General features: G+C 40.6%; 1 protein-coding gene across 6 annotated transcripts in view; it reads left to right on the top strand.

Moving 5' to 3' along the window:
* Positions 1-26432, top strand: part of fam172a (family with sequence similarity 172 member A) — a 143108-nt gene that overhangs the window by 61367 nt on the left and 55309 nt on the right. For 5 of the 6 annotated variants that reach the window (XM_058071920.1, XM_058071922.1, XM_058071921.1 and 2 more), the window contains one exon: positions 7068-7187. The exons of the other annotated variant lie outside the window; for it this stretch is intronic. In XM_058071920.1, coding sequence (XP_057927903.1) covers positions 7068-7187 — 120 coding nt within the window. The remainder of the gene's footprint in view (positions 1-7067; positions 7188-26432) is intronic. 6 annotated transcript variants of the gene reach the window in all.

Below are 26432 nucleotides of genomic sequence, written 5' to 3'. Positions count from 1 at the left end.
AAAATGCATTGTCCTTTTGTATTATATGAACTTCAATGAGCCAGTCACACACATGAACAGTAGCCCTTAATAAAGCTGAGGTGATTAATATGCTTCCTTACACCCATTAATAAGCTCTTTAGTGCTTTTAGGGATCCTACTTTTTAGCCTTAGGTCCATAGTTTGCAACCCCTCAACCTTATCTAATCCCTCTTCTCTCCTCCTGCGTCAGATCACACACCAGCAGCCCATATTTAGGGGGGATGTTTGATGGAGTAAGGAGTGATGGGAGGATATAGAAAGAGGGATGCTGATGAGGAGAGCAAGAGGAGCAGGGGGGCGCTTTCTTCGCACTATGCCATATAGAAGTTTGGGAGTTCACTTTACTCTGAATTTTAGCAGTAATCCAGTTAGCTATTTTCTGTCAGCCAAGCGGAGGAATGGCAGGAACAAAAGGCACATTCATGGGCTTAAGAAGCTTCCAAAGAGTTCACCCAAGGCTGGCTGGCTGGGATTAGGCCAGCAGGCCCTGAAAAAGAAGAAGGGGGGAAAAGAGCAAAGGGGACAAAAAAAAAAAACAGCGCTTCGTCTTCCTTTGAGCACCACTTATATATATAAATGAAAGAATACTTTCCTTGCTATTTTTTATGCTCTCTCTTTATATCACACCTCTTTTAAATGTTTAGAGATAAATTGACAGACTCACTTCTATAGCATTTTAAGGCAGTTTGAGGAAGCCTCTGTTCTTTTTCCCTCAACTATTCTAAGCTTCAGTGAAACTTCAAGGACACATCCCGATAATCGGAACCGGAGAACATCAAATGCCTGACATATTTCTGCTTTTCAATTATACATTCGGCATAATCTCACTGTATTCCAGGAAGAAAATATGAAGTCTTCTGGCTTTTCTCTTAATGATGAAAGATTTTTAAAATTCCCTCATGCTGAACATTTTTAGCCTCACTTCTATTACAATTATGTTGGGTATTCTTTCCGTGGCTAGAAGGAAGACACTTGTAGAGGAGGCATTATAGCACAGTGTAGCTCTCACCTGTATAACCAATTGGTGTACTTCCAGCAGCACCTGACACAGGTCAGACCTTTACTCTATCCCCTGTTTAACATTTGAACTCAAGCTTATCTTAAATTCTCTAATGTACTCACACGAGACATAAACACCTAAGCACATTGTATTCAACACAATCCTACTTTTTTCACCCACTAAGGGACAGGTTTTTCTGATCTTTGTCACTTTCACCACTGTGCCCCAGTCGTTTGCCCCCAAGTAATTATACAGACAGTATTTATTTGACCTTCGACCTGTGATCATGCCAAAAGGTAAGCCTCAGCACACCCAAGGACAGGTAAGGACTTGATTAACCTCTGAACCCAGTCAGAGGAGAGGTCAACGGCCAAGGCTTGAGGGCAGCTCGCTGGAAGGAACAAATTGGTTGGACGCCATCCGTGTTGCTGCTGCGTGTTTTTGTGTGATTACCGAGTCAGCACTTTGACCTTTGTGTGTCTTCATCTGCCGTTTTGTGGCAGCAGCGGTGATGTAGGGTGTGTTCTTAGTTCTGTTTAATTATTCTATGTTGGTTGCTCTAAACCACATCTGTGTGCTGCTTCTGCTGGCATTTTTCTACCAAAAGGTAGAACACTAAAACCTGATCTTGCATTTGATCTTGCAGTATCTCGGCAGGATGGTGATAGTATGTGTCAGTAAATAATGTAACTATCTACATAATGGCGGGATGGTACATGTTTCACCAATACTGGTATGGTATGGAGATCAGTTTGTTTTTTTGTGTGTAATTCACCATTTTGCACACATAACAGTGACATTTTGGCATTTTGGGTTGCCTGTGCTATTATTGTTATAATACACCACATGGCGATGCTGTCAAACTCCAAAGTTTGACTTGAAATTTCTCACACAGCTCAATGCGCTGTGCAAAGCACCCAGTGTAGGGTGTTTAGCTGAAACACCACAAAATTGGTACACACCTTCAAGAGACTGACAAGCACCTACCACAAATGAGACCAAAATTGATTGAAAAACATCAAGCAAGTAGGGTGAGACTACTAATTTCCCGTTATTCATTATTCAGTATTTTCATTCATTAATTTTCTACCGCCTATCCTCACAAGGGTCGCAGGCATCCTGGAGCCTATCCCAGCTGTCTCCGGGCGAGAGGCGGGGTACACCCTGGACTGGTTGCCAGCCAATCACAGGGCACATATAGACAAACAACCATTCACACTCACATTCATACCTATGGACAATATGGAGTCACCAATTAACCTAGCATGTTTTTGGAATGTGGGAGGAAACCGGAGTCCCTGGACAAAACCCACGCATGCACAGAGACAACATGCAAACTTCACACAGAGAAGGTGGAATCGAACTCGGGTGTCCTAGCTGTGTAGTTTTTTTTTTGTTTGTTTTTTTTTACTGTATGTTGATATGTTTTGCAACTTTGAGCAAATGGAACGTTTAACAGTGGTAACTTTTCCAAAGTGAGATAAAAATGAGGAAATGAGGCTTAAGTGATTGTGTTACTACCTGTGTGTGTGTGTGTGTGTGTGTTTGCTCAAGGCAAAAACAGTGTAGCCGGTCTCACTCCCCTGCTCCCAATCTTCTAGTTAGGTCAACCATCAAACACATCCATCCTGCCCTCCCTGGTCGCCCTCCCCACCCACTGAGCTCTCTGTCTCGATACACTCTCTTGTTGTGGATACAGGCTGACCTGAATAAGGAAAAAAAAGACCCACACACATACACAGCACACCTCAGGGTCATCCTGGAACAAACACCACTGTGTCTGCCTGCCCGCTCTTCTTTGCCTTATGTCAATTAATGGCTCGCAGTAATTTCACCTGACAATCTGAGCGACGGCACAAGGCTCACCGAGATGTCACAGCGATGACCTTTCTGGCCCGCAGCTGCTCTGTTCTAATAAAGAATCTCACAAACCCACAGCAACTTCCTTTGTACTTTGTTAATGAGTTATTGATTTGAAACAATGCCCTGGTAAATATTGTCAGAGCAGAGTGACCTCATCAAGGTCATGCTGTTTTATTGTATACAGTGTCTGCACGCTAATCTGCACATCGTATGGAATGTATGCTGTAGTTTTTACCCTTCTTTCACCTCCTAACCCCCTACACACACACTTTCTCCTCTATTATGCATAAAACCTCCTGTATATACACTTAGTGGAAATAACACTTACACATTATTTCCCCTCTCCTATTAGCGTTACTTTTTCTTCCCTCACACATCATTATAGTCCCTATTTGCCATAGCTACTATACCTGTTAATTACCCACAACGCCGCTATCATTTTCACATCTACATCCCTTATCGCTCCTTCTTCATCTCTTGTAGACTCATCAGCTCCCAGACAGTTTTCTAGCCTTCATCTCTCTATCTTACAAGGAAGTATATAAGAAGAAAAACAGACACAGGAAGGACATTTGTTAGAAAACGTTGTTGAGAAAGCTATTGCAAGCAGGTGTAATTTATTTCCATTTTGGCATTGTGTCAGTGTGCAATCATGCACTCCCACAAACATCACACGCACACACACCAAGGCAACTGATAACCTCTTCGCTAATAGCAAACATGCAATTATGTACTTTGCTAATTTAATATTTAATCATCAGGCAAAATGAAGCAATCATGTACTGATGTCTTGTGCTGATCAGGACATATTAAAGCATTTAATGCATGGTGCTTCAGATAGATTTTCACACTATGTGGCCCAATGGAGCGACTCAACATGTGGGCATATTTGTGTTTTGGTCAACAACATTCAATTTCATCATGTATTGTGTTTTGTGCAATTTTTAGTTACTATAGCACAAAAGTGAGTACACCGCTCACATTTCTGCTAATATTGTATTATACCTTAATGGGACAACACTGAAGAAATGACACTTTGATAAAATGTAATGTAGGGAAAGTAAGACTCCCATTGCACAGATGTACAGTGGCAGGTCCTGTCCTGAATAAATGCAAGAAACACTTTCACTTTCTAACACTTTTAAGCGTACCCCTTTTACCTGAATATAGTGACCATTTCGCTAAATTGTCAACACGATTTTTTCTATGCATGAGGTTATGAAGTTGGTGCAAAGCCAGGGTTAACAGACAAATTCAAACTTGTATGTGTTTTGATCTGACAAAAATTTAAGTACTGTAACTTTGATAAAATGTAGCATTACTACAGCTTCTGCTTGGACATTTAGACAGTTCAGCTCCGATCAAAGAAAACAGCCACACTTGTTTATGCCAACACTGTGAGCATTGAATTGGGGTGGATTGCAAGGATTATTGTGTGCGTAAAGCACTTATGTACGTATGTGCTGTCCCAGTAATGCTTTGCTTACTACCACTTCCACATTACTGTATTAGCATTTATTGCTGGGATAGGCTCCAGCACCCCCGCGACCCTCGTGAGGAAAAGCGGTAGAAAATGAATGAATGAATGAATGTAACCATGTTAGTAGCAATGTCATAGTTCACCGTCGCCACTTTCATTTCTTGTTCTCCATCCATCCATCCATTGAATATGCTGTTTATCCTCACTCAAGCCGCGGTGGTATGCTGGAGCCTATCCCAGCTGACTTTGGGCGAGAGGCGGGGTACACCCTGGACCGGTCGCCAGCCAATCGCAGGGCACATATAGACAAACAACCATTCACACTCACATTCATACCTATGGACAATTTGGAGTCGCCAATTAACCTAGCATGTTTTTGGAATGTGGGAGGAAACCGGAGTACCCGGAGAAAACCCAAGCATGACATTTCTAAGTCTGTAAAGGCAAATGTAGTACTATTCTTTTATTGGACACATTAGCTTGTGTATATACATATATTGATTTCAATGAGTTACACTTTATACTTTCTAATTTCTTTCTGTTTTTTGATGTCCTCCCTGCACATCTTTTTTGATAATAGTTCTGCAGAGTGCCCGTTATACAGTCTATCTAGAGAGGAGAATTGAATTTTATTTCATCTGAGGGGACAGTATGGATTACTGTGCACTCTGTAAACACCTACAAACAGCACACTTCCTCACTCTCCCTTGACAGTCATGGCTGAAGGATGCTGGCAACAGGTGTACAGTTGGGACAATCCTCTGACAGCCCTGGCACACACACACACACACACACACACAAATAAATAATATAAAATAGTGTGTATGTGTGTTAGAGCGAGCTGGTGACAGGAGGCTGGTCTCGCAGGGCGGTGCGCTCCACTGCAGCTAATTAACCCCAGGAAATAATTGCAATATGCAAATGTTGTTTAGATAATTCACTATACAGTGGCATGCCAGGTAGAAGTCAGTCACTGTTTTGTGCTGCTGAGAGTGAGGACAAGAAAAAAAAATGGGAATGTGTTTGAGGTGATGGGAATGGGATGGCAATGGAAAGGAGGCGTTCCAGCTGCCATTATGAAGCTTTTATATCATGTTCTTATAAATAAATAAGCAGACAAGGACTGCATCTTTTAAAGTGAAGATGTCTTACACATAAATTTGCAGCACAACCAACTTGGCTTATGTCAGGCACAATTACAAAGGCGGTGTGTGAAGAACAAGAGGTAGCAGAAGGTAGAAGCGAGGGATGGAGTTAATGAAACAGGCTTCGCTGATGAAGGGCGACATGGCGGAGAGGAGAGCGGGGAGGCTTCAAAAGACTTTGATGTCACAGCCTTTCAGACAGACATCTCTGTCTCTGCATGCCCTCCACCATGAACACTAGCCCACGCTCACACACACACACACACACAACCCTGATGGCAGGAGGGCAGGCCAGAGCACAGTTGCCTACTCTTGCATCACACCCGGTGAGTGGAGGCGGGTGCTGACGCTACACCCCCATCCTGCTAATCTAGCTGTAAACACTCTGACAGGTTAATTTACCTTGAGACAAACACAGCAACAAAAACACACATCAGGTGCACACAAAGTATTTTGCACTGCACTATTATAGTCAGTTTCTTGTCACAAGAATTTAGCAAAGCAATGCACTATAATTAGTAGCAAACTTTGTCATTGTGTGCGAGTTGAAGTTAATTTTATGATATTCATCCTTCCGACCATCCATCCTCTTTCTTTTCATGCAATTTTATGTTTCATTGTTGTCCTTTGTATTTCCCATTGCCTTCTCGAGCAAAACTATCAAAGTAGTTCTCATTATGTAAAAATATACTCTTTCTCTGTAAAATGCACGCAGTTAGGAAAAACATTTGGTCTCCAAAGACTTTTCTGTCCTTTAGCTCTCATCACTAATTGTTTGTTTTGAAGTCATAATGCATGTTTGACACTCAATAGTTGTCAGTGGTTCAAGAAATTTGTCTCTATTTAGATCAGCATGCTAAATACTGTAAGTGTTTGCTCATGTCCATGTACGTCCCATGGTTACAACCAGCTAATTGCCATCATACAGTAGACCTGGGTTGGTGCTGTGATTCAGGGGTTTGATCCGCATCATGTGTGTTGCAAGAATGTGTTGTTGCCAAGCAAACGGTTTGATAGGAAATCAAAGTCTGAAAGCAATACCATAAGTTTATTATTGTATGCCCTTTTCACTCTTTTACTTTTCCAGCCCTGGATTAGTATTTTAATTAACACAATGTGCCTATTTGCCCGTGTATACAATTGTGTGTGATAACATATGTTTTGGTTGTGAAAGTGTAGTGCCGGAAGTATATCTTTTGTATGTTTTCTTATTTTTCATTTGACCTTCCCAAGTGTCTTCCCGTGCAACAGCCACTGGCGTATAGATAGGCCATTGATTGAGCAACGAGTTACAAATTAAGATTTAAACGTTACCTCTCCAAGCCTATTGAGTTTTACATTTAGGGCATTTGCAATATGCAAGGCTTATTGATTCAGTAAAGAGTGCCTCTTTATAGATATCTCCTCAGGCTACCATCACTTTTCTCTTTCTCTTTTGTTTCCTTTCACTGTACCATGACATTTCAATTAGTTGTTTGGCTGATTCTTCACCAACTCTGTCAAAGTTTGCTGTAATTCTAAAAGTGAAAAGTCTGTTTGTGTGTGTTTTTTCCCTCAGGAAAACACTTCCTCTGAGGAACACGTGTTGTACGTGTGGGATCACTTTGTGTCCAAAGCTGCAGCCAAGAATGTCTTCATCGTGGCCCACAGCTATGGAGGCCTGTCCTTTGTTGAACTGGTCAGTGTTTCGCATATCTTTTTTACCTACCCTAGACACACCATAGCAAAGCTATTCATCCGGCATCCTCTGTGCTAAATCTGGTCCTTGAATGGCGTTAGACTGGTCCGCAAGTTCAGTTACAAAGGTTTCAACGACTGGTGTCATTAAAAATAGCATAGCACTTTTGGTATACAGTTGTTCCTTGTTTATCACGGTTAATTGCTTCCAGAGCCAACCGTGATAAGTGAAAAAAACATTTTTCAACATGATTAGAGCCCTGTAAATATATATAACACCCCTGTAGTCATCTTTATACTGTATGATGAGTAATAATAACTCATCTTTAGCACTGGGAAAGTTTTTTGTTGTAGTTTAATTAACGTAATGTGGGTCAAAAGATCAACATCAGCCTATCATCCACTTGATATATTCATGCCAATCTCACATGAATCTGGCATATATAATTATACATGGTGGCACTACTATTAGCTTTGTTTACATGACATTGACCAATGCTTATGCACAGGCTACGGGATCTCTGAAGTGACACAAAACGGCCGCTGCATTAAGGATAGCAATATACCATGCTAGTCGAAAAAACTTACCACTTCCCCACAGAACCGTGATGCAGCAAGGGATGACAGTATAAACAATTTTTAACTAGCGTTAACATACTGCTTCTATTTAGATTTATGACTTTTCTGTGACACATGATGGAGACATACTATATGATGGACATATGATGGTAAAATACTGTGGTGGAGCTTTCAGTTCATGTTATGCACATATGCACAGTATGTTATATGTTATTTATGTTGGTATTCAGCGCTTGTGGCAAAAACACACACCGAAGGCACAAGACAGCAACAAACAAGCATGCAACAATCAATGCTCCGATGTAGGCAAGATGCCACCAGCTGAACTGAATAATAAAACACAAATTAGTGCCAGGTGCACTCAATCAGGAAAGTAAAGGCAAACGAAAACAGAACAGATCATAACAGGAAGTAATGTAAAATAAGAGCATGATAACCGGAACAAAAGACATAAACTGAGAAATTAGTAAACTGTAGCACAGGGTGACACGTGGGTAGTGACAAACAGTGGAGGAAGAAGTTCAGCTTCTGGTCCTTGGCTGCATTCATCCATTTTCTATGCCGCTTACCCTCACAAGTGTTGCAGGTATGCTGGAGCCTATCCCAGCTGTCTTTGAGCCTGCAACCAATCGCAGGGCACATATAGACAAACAACCATTAACACTCACATTCATACCTATGGACAATTTGGAATCACCAATTAACCTAGCATGTTTTTGGCATGTGGGAGGAAACTGGAGTCCTCGGAGAAAACCCATGCACACACACGGAGAACATGCAAACTCCACGCAGAGATGCCCAAGAGGAGAATCGAACCCAGATCTTCTCGAACCCAATCTCCTGACTGTGTACCCTACATGCTAACCACTCGTCCACCGTGCAGCCCTTCTACAAATTCTAGATTGGAGCTAATATATATCTCATTGTGTCATATTAGCACAAGTACCTGAGGTGTTTGTGAGTGTATGGTCTGTGAGTACAGTCAGGCTACCATTCTGCTTCCATTTTCTTAAAATGAAGGATTCATTGCTCGGCTCACCTTCTTCCACATTATTGAGGACATTTCTCAGGTCCTGGAAGGAGGATGTATAGTCTAGCAGAGAGCTAAATGTGGCCACGTGTCCCACTGGTGTTTTCAGGAATATTTTATTTATTATTTTTTTACTTCACCTATTCTTTTTTTTAGTGTTTTGTAATTTTAATTTGGCTGCTAAATATTCATGCAGTGTTTTGTCCGTGACAGCCACACAATCTCTTGGGCTTTCCGGATGTGTGACGACAACTCGCTATTCTGGAGATTTGTATCCTTCTTTCATTCTGTGATTCCTTTCGTCAGTATCTCTGTGTGTTTAAATGCGTTGGTGAGGTTATTGCTGTCCTTTTTTAAGTAATGTCCTTGTCAAGAGAGAATAATTTTAAAGCACGTACATGCAGTACAGTCTGTGTGTATATAAATACATCGCATATGCGGCACAGAGCTGATAACATCAAGACAAAGAGCTGAAAGATATTCTTTGTTCATTTTAAGTGACAGTGTTCGTAAATGCCATCGCCAGGTTTCCCTAGAGGCCTTACAAGCTTCTGTTGTCTATTATTGGCGAGTTTCCTTTACGCCTTCCAACCTGAAACTAATTGGGAACACAGATATACACTTGCAGTTTTTCTGGGCTGTTTGACATTTTAGCCAAATGCAAACCTTACTACACATGCACAGATATACACATGATTTAAAGCAACTGGTATACATTTCTTAGGTGTTATCTCTCTCACAAAACATGCACTTGCTCACTGCACTTGTAAGTCTGGCACGCACATACACACACACACACACACACACACACCATCTACTTAATTGAGGAGAAATTGGTCCAGCGGGATGGGATGGGGAGGTGTGTGTGTGAAAATGTGTGTGTGCCGAATGAAGAGCCTTGCGGGATGAACTGTTCGACACATGAGAAGACCCAGAGAAAACAAGCTGTCTGCGGGTTAATTACTGCTCCCCTTTGCAGTTAATAAATACATTTCTGATCAAGCCCATCAAAAACGCCCGCTGTTAATTTTTCCTGCTCGCTCCCCTTGCTTTTGAGCATGTTAACCCCTGTGTGGCGCGCTCAAGTGTTTCATTGCAATTTGATTTCTTTTTAAAAACACTGCGTTTGGACTAATTATAGCTACATCAAAGAGGAGCTAACTGCCTTTGAATGTGAGTGCAAAGAGAGAAGCTACAGGGCCAAAGGCTGCTTGCTCTTTCTACTTCACCCCCACCCTTTTTTCCACCCTTTTACCCTTGCACTATTTCTTAAGCAGAAACACATTCCATAAATCCTTTTCAGGTCACTGTTCCTTTTCCCTCTCAGTTGTGATGCTTTTCATGAAGATGCAGAAATTAAGAAATGAGTATTTAGTCCTATACCATATTGTTGCTCTGCAAACATACATTGGAACCTCAGAAGTGCCATGCCCCCAAAGTGATACAATTTGGAAACCGACCAAATTTGGAGAGAACAATACACTTCTCACATGACTTGATTCATGATGTCTGTTTCTCCTACAAGTTTGTTAAAAGGAAATCGTTTGAGACGTCAGTTAATTTCAGCACTGAAAGAATGAACTCCCTAAGTGTGGTTTACTCATTGTGTACAGTAATCCCCAGTTTATCGGAGTTAATTGGTTCGAGGGCCCCACTGTCATAATGAATTTCTGTTAAGTAGGATTCCTTTTTTGTGAATGCAATATTTTTCAGTATGTTTTTTTAACATTATTAGCACCCTTGAAACATTAAATAACACCCAGAGAATGACCTTTACAATTGTGTTACCCAATATAATAGATCTATTCAGAGAGAATAAGCCACTTAAGATATAAATAAGAATTATGCTTGTGTTTTGCAGTAAATGTCATCTGGAAGTATGGACAGGAAGTGACATCAGAGATTCAGAGTTGAGTTTTAGCTGGATTATGGCCACAACAGGTGCCCATTGTATTGTTGTGATGATTATTATGTTGTTGTTATTGGGCCTGCTCTGAGATAATTTCAAACTGCAATAAAAGAGAAGAGAAATAAAACAAAGAGGAGCCATGGCCAGGAGTCGGCTTGAACATTGGAGTGTTGTTGCGCCAGAAGGGTTGTCTATCCCAATATAACCTATGCACTCAGAAAGTGAAAAAAGAGCAGTCTTATTGGAAAGGACGGGGCATCATTATATAACATCTTATATAAGAAGGCATCTGTCTCTTGGCGTACAAATGTGTGGGTGCCAACCAGCCAGCCGCCACAACAGCCCCTTCCAAAACATGAGTACAGATTTAAGTGAACATACATACAGTACATACTGACCAAATGTCTTTGTGACACTTTCTGCAGAGGGCCATCAGTTTCTTTCTATGATAAATCTCACTTGCGTCATGTGTGTTAAGTGAACAAGTGTCTTCTGTGGGTAGAGATGCTTAAGTTGAGATTTGATGTTTTCCACTCTATACTGTGAAGGGGGCGGACACGAGAGCAAAACACATCTTGGTGAGTCAGCCTCGTTGCAAAAGTTAGTTCTACTTACCAACACTGTTTTTATTTTCTTATGTCCCCTTTTTTTTGTTCTCCTTTCTTTTGTTTTATCCCGGATCCCCCCCCCCCCCCCCCCCCCCCCCCTCTAGCCCAGTCAGGGTGACTCTCAGGGCAGCAGCAGGGCCAACTCTGCCCTCTGTGCAGGACTCTCACTTCATGACTGGCATGGTAACAGCCGGTTTTGAAAACACTCCCACTTCTACTCCTCAGTTCTTTTTGTTTAACAGCACTAAGGATTTAGTTTTATATTCATTGATCATGACATTTTTGTTTATGGTCATAACCAACATTAAGCAGTCATAATTAATCAAGTCAGATTGGAAACAAAACCTCTCATACATTTCCAGAAATGACTGAGAGGGTTTTTTTTTCCAGGAAACATCAGATATATTTTAAAAAAGAAAACCTATATTTTCTATTTAGTTGGAAGTTACCCATTTCCATGCTGCTTCCTGAGTTCGTGCTTACCTAACCTCAACACTTCCCGCATTAAGTGCATTCACTGCTGAATGTATAGACATGAAACTGAAATGAATATACATTTTTCCCCAGCTAGATCCGATTTATAGTGCTTGTGATTGCAACATATAAATTATAAATAATTGTAAATAATTTCTTTACTTAAATGCTGATAATCTCAATTTAATGGTACACATCTGAACCACCTTCTAAACTCTACAGTGCTATCATGTATGTTGTTTCTGGAGGGGATGAAGAGACTCCTTGTCTTTTTTTTTTCCTCCCCCTAATCTCAAGGTTTTCCATAGCTGGCGGGCTTGCAAGCGGTGCGGCATTGTGTAGTTTCCTGTGAACATGTCCGTCTACATGTGCCGATGTGATTGTGTGTATGTGTGTGTCTGTCTAGGTCTGCGAGTGGCTGCACAGATAGTCCGTGGGGTTACCTTCTTCTGTATGTGCGTATTGATGTGCATTTATACGCATGTGCACATCTGTGTGTGTGTGTGTCAACTGTAGCCTGGAGAAGCCTGTATACTCCTAAGTAGAACAGCTTGGTGGTGAGCAGCTATCAGAGCCACGTTAGTGGAGGAAAAGAGAGGAGAGAGAGAGAGAGGAGCGGGTGAGAGGCGATGATAAATGACTGGGGCACACTAGCAGAAATTAGTGGAGCCATATGCAAAGCTGTGGCGTTTTGTTTGATGTGAAACAAAAGGACCACCATGACAAAAGTGCCTGCCGGCCTGCACAGCAGGACGGCAGCCCTCAGGACATACACCATCAGCACTGAGAAAGTGTGTGTGTGTGTGTGTGTGTGTGTGTGTGTGTGTGTGTGTGTCGCTACGTTCTTGTCCGTGCGTGAATGTGGCAATGCATGCATATCATGTGTGGCGCTTCTTTCCAGTCCTGTCTATATTATGTATATTATCCCCTTGGTGTTTTTGTGCGTCACTCATAATGACATACAATGGCGGGCCCATTGTACGCCGTGAAAAGACACGGTTTCTTCCTCACTAGCACTACAGCATATTTGCTCTATTAAGCGAGTGAAATATAGACGTCTAATTTCCTTGTGAATGAATAGGCATCTTAGAGAGCGGCTCTCCTCTTAACATAAGGATGTAAATTGAACTGTTTAAATGTCACGGCTAGCAAGCTGATTTGATTTGAATTGATTTGCTTGTTTCTGGAGAAAAGACCTCCCTTGCCAAGCCCTAGTGTAGCTGGCTGCCACAGATAGACCAAGGTCTTTCTTTCTACCTCAACAACACATTGTAGGGCTTCTGAATTCTTCTATCTGCTGTGATTATGTACAAATGGCCTTCATTTGCCATCCATTTCAAAGCTGTAGTGCTGCATTGTGACTAGAGGCAGATGACGCAGACCAAATTACAGCGGGTTTGCCGCCTGAAAAGGATACTCTCACAATAGGCTTTGTGAAGTATTCCCTTCAATACGACGCCATTATGCTCACCTTTGTTGGTGTTTCTCACCATGTGTCGTGAGCATCTTTGGGTTTGAGATTACATTTGTAGTGTTGGGGAAGACTAGAGGTTTGGAAATGTGCTCCTCACCTCTTGCAAGCCTTTCAATATTGTTTTTTTGTTGGGGTTTTTTTTTTCGGAGGAGTGTCTTGTTAATTGAGCCTATTTAATTCACAGTGGTTTTATTTCCATGCGCACTTGCAAGAAATCAAGGCCTATTTTCGTCTTTCCTTTTTGTTCTTTCCTATGTTCAGTTTTTCATAATGTTTCAATAAACCATCAAAAACCATCAATACAAAACTGCTTTGGCTTGACAGGTTTGTTGCCATGTGGCTCTCACTTATGCACTAACTTAGTCCTTTATGCAGCGAGCATTCCCAAGCTGTATAATGCCTAATTTGGTTACTGAAAACATATACCATTAATTCATTTCAAGTAGATGCTCACGTTTGTCATTTTTTCCACACATAGTGGCTGTTTGGTAGTCATATGTTCTATTATTGAAGTCAAAATTTTTAACGTTTTTGGTATCGATTGTTACAGTTATGTAGTGGCACGATCTAAAAAGAAAGAGGTGAACAATGCATTGCACCTGGCCATTAATGGAGCTATGGTATTTACTACAACGTAGGCAACTGTTTGCTTATACATACTACACAGTATTTATCGCGGGGGATAGGTTCCCAAAAAATCCCGCAAGGAGGAAGTAACTTAATTTTGAAAATATTATTATATATGTCTTAAGGCTGTAAAACCCCCCACCATACACTTTTCTCAGACAGGTAATAACAGTTTCTCACATTTATCTCTCGTTTAAACACTCTCAAAAAAGTTAAAAACTTTTGTTGAATTTTAATGATCAACGTGAAGGTTGGAGACAAGAAATTATCAAGTGACTCAAGTATTTCACTCCTATGACTTTCCCTTTTTATCCTGGTGCCGCTCTACTGCACTGTAGCGTTTTTATGTCCTTGTTAAACCATTTTGCTGCAGTACTCTTGTTGTAGTCCTACTCTTTCAAACCGAGGATTAATTTATAGTATTCCATAATGGCGCTGTATAGCCGCGTAACTTCTACAGTCCTTTGGCATCTCCAGAAGTCCAACCTTTTGTGCGATGGTTCATATCCGCCTCCGCCTTTTGGCAGAACGTTTCTTGGACATTGTAGGTTTTGTTGTTGAGAAACTTTCAAACATACAGAGACGGCAAGCTAGGGATACACAAGGAGATTGATTGACAATGGTCTACAGCCAATCAGGATGCAGAAGACAATGGGCGGTGCAGACAGATGAGCGATTGAAAAGAGAGACACTCAACTTCCCACAATGCAGTTCTTCTTAAAGGGCCAGGCTTGGCCTGTAACAGCATGCATATGCTGTTTTAAAAAAGCACAAAAAAAACATAATAGAGCGAGGGAACACTGTATCACAGGTTCTCTGCATTGGCAAGTACCGGCACTTTGACCCACCACAACGTTAGGAACACATTATATCCTATAAGGTTCAATCCAAGAGCACTGAACTTCGGTATCGTACGGGTGCCGACGTAAATGGTAGTTCCCGTGCCGCAATGCTCGGTTCCAATACCGTGCACACATTTGTCCGTCAATATCCACAACAGAAACACTTCCTCAAAATACACCAATCACCTTCACGCTGAATGGAATTCTGAACATCAACACAAGCAGGTTGTTTTTTTTTGCAAATCCTTGTTTATTTTATTTAATATAGGTGAATTTATTACATATTTATCAATTTATTTATATTATCAAATTATTAAAATGACTATTCTGTTCAATATGTGGCACAGAATGTAAAAGAAAAAATATTTTTTTGGACACATTGTTCAGTTCAGGCCCTGCTTTGCACCGGTACCTGAATAGGATAATATATATTGTAATCGATGGCCAGGTGCTCCTGAAAAGCTGACGATCAATACAGTCCAGAGATGCAGCATGTGCTCACAATCTTAACTGTTTCCATAAACTTTTCTTTAGGTACATGCATATGCCCAGACAAGTCCCATACGTCTAGCCCTGTTATTGTACATTTAGTTTAGTTTTTTTTTTGTTCTTGTTTTCTGAACTTTTGTTCTCCCTCCAGGGCTACAAAGGTCATCTGAGACATGGCAAACGTCTTGGGCGATTCTATACCATGTTTCACTGTTGTTTAAAAACTTGGGAACAAGATGTCTGTGTATCTGCTGTATATGTTGCATTTAGATCCAGCTGTATTAGTTTAGTCCACCTCCCAGAGGCACACATGGACCTTTTGCTCTCTACTGTAACCCAGTAGTGGTGACTTTGCCTCAGGAATCTCTTCCATGTATTGTTTACATCGTCTCCTCTATTTCTTGGACAGTATATATAACTTTATAATTCTTGTTCTCGCTTCCTATTAAAAAAGTGAAAATCTCAAGGACTTAAGTATCTAAACTTTTCTATGATAAAACATCTATCATTATCATCACTACTAATGGAATAATACACTACTTGTGATTGGTTTGCGATAGCTTTTGAATAACAGCAATTTTGGATTATTCAACAAGCACACTGAGTGTATTTCGGCTAACTAGTCAAGCACACTTCTGCTTTCTCCCTCAAAACACACAAACGTTGCCATGGTGATGCAATAGAAACCCATCTCCGACAAGTATTATTGAGGAGTCCATTCATAAGTCTCTCTCTTGTGTTGGAAGTGAAATCTCAATCTGTTCTCAACACTCAAAGGATTGTTCTCGTCCATCCCGATTCTCACCATACCTAATTCTTTTCATGCCACTTTGTAATGTAAGAAGCCAAGCTGGTTCATGTAAGTTCAGTGTAATCTTAAGGGATTCATCATTACATATTTACTGTCTGAGGCTGATCTTGCTGTAAGGTCCGACCCTCGTCCCATTGATCTAGTGCGCATGTTCACTCCCGAGGTTACGGGACGTGCCTCCATTTGCATAAGGCCCTGGGCAAGGTTCTTTCCACCATTGATTGGCCTGTCCATGAGCGCCTCGTGCCTTCTCACATTGATCACTTTGTTTTTTTTCCTGGAGACGGTGCTACCCTGAGTTCATCTGCAGCTCTGGTAGGGCAGACATGTCGAAGGAAAGAGAGAAAAACACATAGTAAGAAGAAGAAGGGCAGGAAAAAGAATGTCATGTCGAAGTGGATGAGTTGCAAAATTGGACCACAACCTGGAAAATGGTGCATGTTTTTCCTTCTCCTTCCTGTGCAGTTTTAGCCTATTGTTGTATGTATATGATGTTTTAGAGGGAAACAATAATTTGTTTATTGATGTGCATGCGTTGTTCTCATTCGGATGCTGATGTACTACGCATACAATTGTAGGCTTATCCACTGTGGTAACGCGGGGCTCAAACCCCCATAATGCACCTGTCCTCTTTGTTCCCCTGTGCCAGAGCAGTATGCCGCTTTGTCTGCTGCTCTCCTGATTCTCCTCAGCTCGTTTCCGCCGAGGCAAGGTCTCGCTCTTTTCCAGCTCCTCCTCATTCGACCTCTCTTGCTCTCTGTCAGTCACTCTCAAACAAGCAATCAACATAACCGTTGATTTCGAAGAATTGTCAGTGTAGCCTTATTTTGCATTTCCAGCCATGTGAAATCAGCGAACGGCATTCATTCTTATTTTTCTTGGAGTTAGGCTTTTGTCATCCTACTGACAAATATATTTTATCTCTTGATTTTTTTCACATCATTTTGATCACCTATTAGTTTTATAACCTTAACCGGTGTCCACCTCACATCACCCTTTGTCTTATTTTGCTGTCTTGCTGTAATTGAGACTGAACTTTCATAAGAACACAAAATAATGTCCAAAAATTAGTAGAAAGGCGGGTTGGCTCCAGGAGTGAGCGTTTATTTTGTTCATGAGTATTATTAAAAACGCCTATTAAAAATTAGCTCCCCAACTTAAACCACTTTAAATTCATGTCAAAATGTAGACAAAAAGCACATTACATTTTTGGTTGCTGTCATCTATTTTTAACATGTAAAACAATGGGACAAAATACACAAGTCAATCAGTTTTCAAAAACGTTATTTAGGTCACTGCCATGTAAAAGGGATTAAGCTTGTGCAGGTATAGTGCTACAAATATTGCTGGGAAATAAGAATAAAATTTCTTGTGTGTGTAGAATTTCATACTGAATTATTCTAAGATCACTAGTTTACAACCGCTGCCTTGTGCTATGGCTTTGCAGTAGTAAATTACCATTTTGTGTATTGCATTCAATGACAGACAGCGACATTTTCCAACCTGAAAATGCAAACAGCATACCCAGTCCTTTTAAGGATTTTTTTTTTTTCTGCTTTATCCTTTATTTGTTTGCGCTTGCATTTCATTCCCCTCATTGTGGCATTCACCTGCTGTGCCTGGGTGTGCCACATGGTTATGACCCAGGTCACCTTCACCAGCGAGGGAGTACGCACACTTGATGTGAGCTTTGAATGTGTCAGAGATGACATGTTGACAGCTCCAATGAATCGCTTTTCACATGTCATTTTTTTTCCCTCCCCCTTGCTAATTTTTCCATAAGAATGCATACGATATATACAAGCGGAATCTAGAGGACATATAAGTTGCCATGCGTATAGGCATGGCTTGGATTCATCACATTCAATTCATTTTGCTTTTCTGCCCCTCTTGATCGTGAATGGTCTCACTCTGCACTGAAAGTACCAGGAAGAATACATCTTAAAAACTGAAAAGAGGGAGAGGGGTGTTTCTGAAAAGCTGTGAGGAACAGCTAGGCGGATCCTGGTGCAAATGTCAGTGAACTCAGTGGCTTGCGTTGAAGTTTAAAACATCTTTCTCCTCTTGTGCTTTTCTGGTCGACACTTCTTTCTCATTCCCCCCATACAAACTCTGCCCTTACTATCAATGCACAACCCTTTTTGCATGTCCTTCCACCACTTTTATGGCTAATTAGATGCAGACATAGGGTACCTTTGACATTACCTCCTCCAAATCTAGACAACGCAGCATTGTTCGTGTATACTTTTCATTGTTGCATTTATTTCATGCTCTTCTTTACTTTGTTAAGAGGAAAAGTGATTGACAGCAAAGGAAAAAAAATGTCCCTCTATCACTTTTGTGAGCTTAAAAATTCCCCCATTTGACCGCTTCTTACAGATGGAGAGCCTATGTTTGAATTTTTTATGGACGTTTTTTTTTTTTCTTGCAGGGTTGAATTTAGTTATGTACTTGCGGTAAAACATATTTAATTTTTTAAGCTCAGAAAGCTGACAGTGAAAGGAGATGAACTGTTTTATGTGCCATTTTAGGGCTTTATGTGGTGTGAAATATGATGAGGGTTATAAAAGAGCAAAAAAGGAAGGTAGAGAGAGGATGGGACGAGGCGATTGAGCTACGAGACTCTTCGTATTGAGTGGTTTGTGATGTGTTCAATGGCTGAAAATTTGTGTCATGGTGGTTACTAGGGCTGCAGCTATTGAATATTTGAATAATTATGGATTCTATTGCAAATTCCTTTGAGTATAAAACATAAAACATATTTTTGTTTGTTTAAGGAACAATAAGACTTTTCAAATTTCTCTCTGAAGAACCAATTGTTTTTGTTCTTTTTTTATACAATTAATAGTTTTATTTATTAAATTCACATTTTACATACGAACAAATTGTATTCAACCACCATGCTCAATGGGTGCACGATCATGTTTAAAAAGGTATTTGTTAGCTCAGGACCTTGCTTAGGACTACATGACGGCATCCAAGACTGTAATGATTGGAGAGAAATAATAATTTGTTAATTGACATGACAAAGACTGAATTGCAGAGCTGACAAGAAATAAGACAAATATTTTTCAAATATCTTTAGGTTTTGCAGCTGTTCAAACTAAAATTAAGACATTTACTGTAGTGGAACACATGAGGACATTTTATCCATCAACCAAGAGAGTGATTTATTTTCTTTTTTCTTTTTGCATATGAAATAAACCCTGTATGATGTCAAGTTACCATAATAATAAACTAGCCACACATTCGGCAGTCATATTTAAAGGAATATTGCTGTCTTTTCTGTGCATTCTAAAGATATAAAAACAGATAAAAAGAGACATCTCACGTAATGGGAAACACTTTCATTGCCTATAAAGCCTAAAAACTCAACGTTCCATTGACATTTCATTCCAGACATTTTTCAAAAGACATCCAAAAGTTTGGAAAAGTTAATGCTACATTTAGGCATTCATGTCTATGTTGCTATGTGAAATCAATGCACCCGGGAAGGAAGCTCTGGTCGTACTTAAAAGGACGAAAATATGGCAAAATACTGTCAGTTTTACATGTTTTCATGAATGTGCCTGTACATGGTCACAACATGTATATTGAAGTATACAACCTTGTTGAAATTTCAATAGCGGTCTTTGTAGGCAACATAGGTGTGTCCCATTACGTGGAGAGCTGTATCTTAGAAAGACAGAAAAGAGAAAGACGTGTGGTCATGTGTTAAAAATGATTGTAGATAACGGGCAAATTTTCCTCAAAGTATAGTTTTCCTTTAAGTGAAAGCTAGACCTCGTTAGTATGTTTGTAATGTACATGAAATATTACTGATTTTCTGATACTTTAATACCTCGTTTTCAGAGATGCCACTGTATTGTGTATGTGCCGTGTTACAAGAGATGTCACAGTGTTAAATTTGCTGTTTAACCTAAAATGCTCCCACACGTTCCACATTTTCTGTCTGTTTGTTGTTGTTTCCCTTCTCTTTCTTGGGCTTGTCGTTTTCTCTCGCCTCTTTAATCTTCCCAGTACTTCAATAAACAGCCGATTCGTCTGTGTGGGTGACGTAAGCGTGTTACGATTCCTTGAAGAAGGAATTATTTGTAATTGAGGTACTCCAATTACTTGAGGAATCTTTTCATCCCTAGTTGATGGACAACTCTACATCTCCTGTGTGTAAAGTGTGCTTATATTTTAATGTACTTCCAGGTATGACTTTGTATTATTCTTTGGATGTGTTATTTTCCTTTCACAATTACGCTTGCTAGGCGCTAGGTCAGCTTCGATGAAATGCCTGATTGCCTCTCTACCTCGCCTCTTTAAAACACTGCACCTGTCACTTTTTAACCTGATGCACCATATAGAGTACACCATCATTCACCCTTGTGCTCGCTCCTTAGTTTTCATCCAGGCCTCCTTTGTAACTCTGCCGCCTTCCTTCCTCAGCCCCCTTAGCGGTTCTACCATGCGTTCCTCCTGTGATGCCACTTGTGTCGTGACCCCCTCACCACTCTCTAACTTCAAGTGTCACTTTGAGTCCCGTGTGTGTTTGTGTGTTGTTGCTTCTGGTTGAGACTAGTTTATTTGGTCTGGTTTCTGTCAAACACTAGGGGGCACTGCCTGTCCTTTGCTACCCCTATCCTCTCTGGGCTTTGAAATAAGTGTGTTTGTAGAAATGTGTGTCTTGTGTGTGCTTCTCTTGTTCAAAAAAAATAGTCCTCGGGTCTGTAATGGATGACACAAAGCTGCTTTCAGACAGGCAGGCAGCACGTCTCTTGTGGCCGCTGGGGCTTGCGGTGTGCTTTGCACTGCACCCGTCCACAACCGCCTTTGCCCCACCATCCCCATCCACGTTCGCATCCTCCATTTCCACTGAAGGCTGAACAGCGGGCTAATGAAAAGGGCTCGAGAGGAGCGACAAGTCATCTTTCAGACACTTGTGCTCACCTCTAACCCTATGAGACCCATTCTGTATGACAGCACAACACCCCTCTTGTCTCTCTAGCCATGTTGGCCCTCCGTCCCTTGGGTCAGGCGGCCATGTGTGGCTGCCCGACTGACGCCAAACACTGCTCTTCTACGACAGAGGTACACAAAGGTAGGAAGAAAAGGGTGGACTAAGGCGACTGCATTGTTTATCCAAAAGAGCTTCCATTTAGACCTTGTCACTTTGCAAAGGAAGTGTCCAGCCCAATCACCCTTACAACAGTACGTCACACTTCTGTCTGTGCACTGCAGCTTCAGACCTTTTGCGGTCATCTCTTTTATTTTGATAGTCATACAACTTCTGACTGTACACACGTATGCAACGCTTTCCTATGGCCGTTCTTTAATGTTTTTCTCCTTCTTTTTGCTAAGCAGACAGCTGATGAAGGGTGTTTTGATAGCGCTAATTGGCAGCTCCCATCCATGCAGTGTGTGGATGGGGCTGGACAACTTGAAGCCCCGCTATTGTTTTGAGGTGTCAAACCCAACATAGAACAAAGGGGACGGGAGAAATGTGCTGTGCTCGCCCATCAGTGTATTCCAAGGCAAAGTACACACACATGCACACTTATATGATATATTCATTTGAAAAAAAATGCATTTATTCTGTATATATGTATGAATGCACACATTCTTATGCACACACAAAAAATTGTTACTTTGAGTCATAGCCACAGTGGTTGATGCTCAATGGCATGCACACACACACACAACCAGCTAACGCACACATACACACTCCTACACACACAAACAAGCATAAAATGACAAGATAATCACCCCATTCCAAGTTACCTTCTGGGTAAATGCCTCTCTCCGAGATAAACTAATAAATATACTGTTTTCCTTTCAAATGTTCTCCAGTGAAGGCTCTAATTACCATACGCTGACAAAGACCTGACGGGAGGTGTAATAGTTAAAAAGGTAATTTGACTACAAGTTGGAGTTTGGGTGAGGAAAGGGGTCAGCACGTTCCTCCATACCACTCCCTCATCCCCCGATGCGCCTCTCTCTCTCTTTAATGGTTTATTCACGCTTTTCGAGGACTTTTTGCATGATTGACTGACAAGGTCTTTTTCCGAAATAGCATCTTCAGTAATGAGAAATAATTGACTCCCTAATCAAAAAGGGGGTTGATGGAATCCACAAACCTAGCTGTAATCTTCTGTGGCATTTCCAGCAGAAATGACAGTCCTCATAGCTTCAGGCACTATACCACTTTGATTTAATTGCTTTTTTATAAGATTAATAATATACTTTATAGTGAAATGTGTATGAGTGTGCGTCCTGTGTATGAGTGTCTTCTCCCAGGCTCTGTTTTTAATCAACAATATCTCTTCAAATGCACTTCATCTGATGTAGGGGTCTTTTAATGTTTGCTTTTTTAATAAATGTTGCTATTTTTCTCACGTGTTGCATTGCTGGGGTATTTTGGTTGCATTACACCAAAATAATTAACTATAAATAAAAAATATATAGCAATAACAACTTGAGTACATGGCTTTAGTTTTTCTATAAGTTTGTTGAAACTATTATTAATGATGCTGTGATTTTTATTATCATTGTTATTTTATTATTGCTGTCATTATTTAATATTATTATTATTATCATCATCAAATGTTTGTTTTTTTAAACGTAGGATTCTTTTTTTTTTGTATTCTAAATGATTCCATTAAGGACAACAGAAAAATATCAAATTTAATTTTATTTTTACCCATGGGAACATATTATCTGAGACATTTAACATTCAAGTCTTTTTAGTTTGTTTTATCATTGAATCCAACATCTTGCTAACTTAGAATAAAATTTGTAATGTATATAATTTGCCTTGAAAGTCACAGTGTTTGCTTGATGGGGCAAATTAACTTGTAGCCTCCCAGCCTGTCCAATTTGTAATATGGCTTCAATCCTCTTTTCTTTCTTTCTGCAAAGGCTGCTCTAAATCATGGCTAGTGGCAATGAGAAGCTAATTTCAGATTGTTATATATTTCCCTTAATTTTAGTCTCTTGTCGTCCAGACTCTTATATTATCATGTGGATCACACAACCTGTTTCTTCAATAATGTGTGTTTTTAATTCCTTGGTACAGGACACAGCAAATAGGAAGAAACTGAAAAAAATAATAACTGATAGAAGAACTTCTTTTAACTTAGTTTTTGTCTTTTATACATAACTTTCTTTCATTCTTTTTCATCCTTGGCAATGGATGTAGTGGCTCGAGAAGTTTATCCTCCAAGAATCTACTTCCTGCAGCCTTGGCGACCCCCTCACACACACACAAATCTCCACACTTATACAGACATACACCTGTTTTGCCAGTAATGTGCAGAGCAGCAGACGCCTCCAGATTTGTTGTTGTTTTTTTTTTTCTCCTTGTCTTCCCCCATTCACAGCTAAGGTGAAAATCCATCCGTCCAAGATGTTGCTACTGTTTTTTTAGTTGCCTCACCTTTATAAAAAAAAAAAAAAAACTCTCACAAGCTTAGCTTTAATGTGTTTGCTGTGTTCCGTTTCTTATTGTATTTCTTTGTTTAATCACCACATCCCTTTTTTTTAAGAAGATGATGTGAGTGAAACTATTGAGAATATTTCACACTACAATTTGGAAATGCTGCTCTGCATGCCAACGTTTGGCTACAAATACAATAATTCAGGGTGTAACAGTGCCTTGGATGATGCATTTGTATGTGTTTTAGATATGGACAGCATGTAGCACACACACACACACACATTAGATTTGGATAAATGGAAGGTAGTGTGAAAACTAAGTGATTTCTTAAGTGGCGATCATATCAGCCTTGCCATCAGAGAGGGAGCAGAGAGCAAACATCTGCACCTTTCTGTGTGTTTCAATGTGTGTGTGAGAGACTTGTGCAACACCCATGCAATCTTTATTTAGAGTTTAACTTCAGTACTGACTTGGTATATTCAATTTATTTAATTTACTTTCATGCTGAATTTTGATATCACGATACATACATATAAGATGCAAAAAGCGTGAAAAAAATATTCACCTTTATCCAGATCTGCGTCTACAATGTAATTGTTTTTTCCTCAGCCAACTAAATAGAAATGTATAGTTTTGTGCTTTTTCCATGTGTTCTTTACCTCTCCCTGTCCTAGTCCAAGGTTGTGCACTTTTTTCAGCAACTTTGTTCATATTTTTGTGGACATGCGCTTTTGTCAGCTTGTAGTCAACTGTCTCCTCTCTGCCATGACTTCGGAGAGACCTGGCTTCCCTTCCATGTCAGTATCACCCTAAGTTACGACACAAAGGTCTCAGCCTCCTCCTCTACACACCCCTTGTTAAGTCCTCTCACTTCTTCCTTCCCGTCAATGCCATTCTGCTCGCCTGCTCCATCGTGGTCTCCAGCCGAGAGTCACCCATCCGAAACTATGTTAAAACAGGGTCATCCCCCAGCGTGCACTTAGAGGCTGTCCCTTTAACCTGCTCTGAAATACTTACGGCTATTATTATAGCTTATAAATCATTAAGAAACTTTAATTATACAGAATTTTCATGGTGGAAATGTGCACACTGACACTTGGGAAAGGGAATTTAATGGGCCAGCAAGTCCCAGCACCGTGAGGGAAAATATTGAGGTTATGTTTCTATTTTACAGCATTGCCGTAGGGTTAGGAGAGAAGGAGGAAGAGAAAGAGCGAGGGTGTTGGAGGGAGGCAGGGAAGAGGCTGGTGCAGATGATGCCGATCCGATCCTATCCAATGCACTAAAGCAACTTTCTTTTTTTTTTTTTTCACGCTTTCATTTTTTCAGGCTTTAGACCAAAGCTGTTAATATGGCCTGTTGATCGGGGAATGATGGCAATGGTGCCCGCTGCACATACACATTTTCTTAAGTCAGATATATTCTAATTAACGTAAGACTCTAATTAGTCGCAGCATTGCAAATCTACTTTGTTAAAGAATGGTGCCTAATTAGAAATGGCCATTTAGAGAATTTATGTAATTATTGTCGTTCTGCAATATATGATCACCCTTTGCTCCTAATAGTATTAAACTTTGCCGTCATCGTTAAGTATGTCAATATCATTTCAATGTGAGCAAAATACAGATTTTGTTTATATTGTGTGAGTTACAGCAGAAAGTAATTGAATTCTGTTATGGTAACTGTAAGAGTAACATGCAGCAATTGTCATTATTTGATGCTGTTGCTCAATAGAGTTGTTATACACACATGCACATCATTAGGTACACCTGCACAATATTGTCACATCCATAAAAATACACTTGAAAAATCTCATTCGGACAATAATAATCCTCAGTATTGATTGGCACTGACAGGGAGGTATTAGTTAACAATATGTTTACATGTGTCGAACTGTACTACATCAAGTTCTTTCTAATATTCTGGTGAGCATATTATCCTATTGAAAGCATCATTTTGACGCAGCTCTTGAATTGGATCTTATTGGATTCAATTTTGCACACATGTAGGGGCAACAACTGCAGTACTGTATGTTGAAAGTAACTGCTGATTATGTAGATGGATCACTTAGCAACACCCGTGTGGAAGTAATACATGAGAGGAAAAAAAAACATTGCACGTACCATTATGCATGACCCAATGCTCTAGCACATAAAAACTCTCACTCAAATTAATCATCAAGAAACTAAATCCATTTTCTTGAGTGTACAGCAATTGCTCTCCACCGGGCTATTATTGTTTATGAGCACTCATTACCCACAACCCCATTTTTGCCCCCCACCTCCTTCTTTCTTCCCTCCTGCCTTGGCCTTTCTATCCACTCACCCTCCTCCCTTCCCGTCTTCCTCTTGTTTTTTATGCGGGCACAAGCGAGACGCAGCGCCCGTAGTCGGTAGGTTTCCTGGCACGCTGCTTCTCATCCTCTGCCTTTTGTTTCCACTAGTGGACAGCCATTCTTCACTTATGCTGTGTCAGTAAATATTTATTGCCCTTCCTTTTCCTCTCTGCCCCACTTCTTGTGTGTCTCTAAGTGAGTATTTGTGTGTTTGCATATTTATAAGCAATACAGAATGAAAGCAATCCTGAGACCACACCCCGCTACCCCCCAACTTTGACAATGTCACTCACCTATTTCCCGGAGATCGCCCTATCAGTCACCCTGCCCCTCCATTTTCACTTCCTCACCCGTTCCCTCTCATCTTCCCTCCATCATGCATGTGTCGATAAGTTGCAAGAGGAAAGAGAGGAGGAAGTTGTTGCTGTTTTCTCCTGCACTCTCCCTCCCTTTACATCCTCAGCTGGAGTTCATGCATCGAGTGCAAGAGGTGGGGGCAATTCTGAGAGTCAATGCATGTGACCTTAGTGCGCAAAAATCCACCGCACAGCCCTTTGACACACACACAAACACACTCACTCCAGCTCCCAAGGGCCCCTGTGGCATCGTGCTGTAGAGGGCTTCCTTCCTGCAGTTAAGACAAAG

The sequence above is a fragment of the Doryrhamphus excisus genome, chromosome 4, assembly GCF_030265055.1.
Source record: "Doryrhamphus excisus isolate RoL2022-K1 chromosome 4, RoL_Dexc_1.0, whole genome shotgun sequence".
NCBI lineage: Eukaryota > Metazoa > Chordata > Actinopteri > Syngnathiformes > Syngnathidae > Doryrhamphus > Doryrhamphus excisus.
This window is presented reverse-complemented; position numbering and strand designations above follow the sequence as displayed.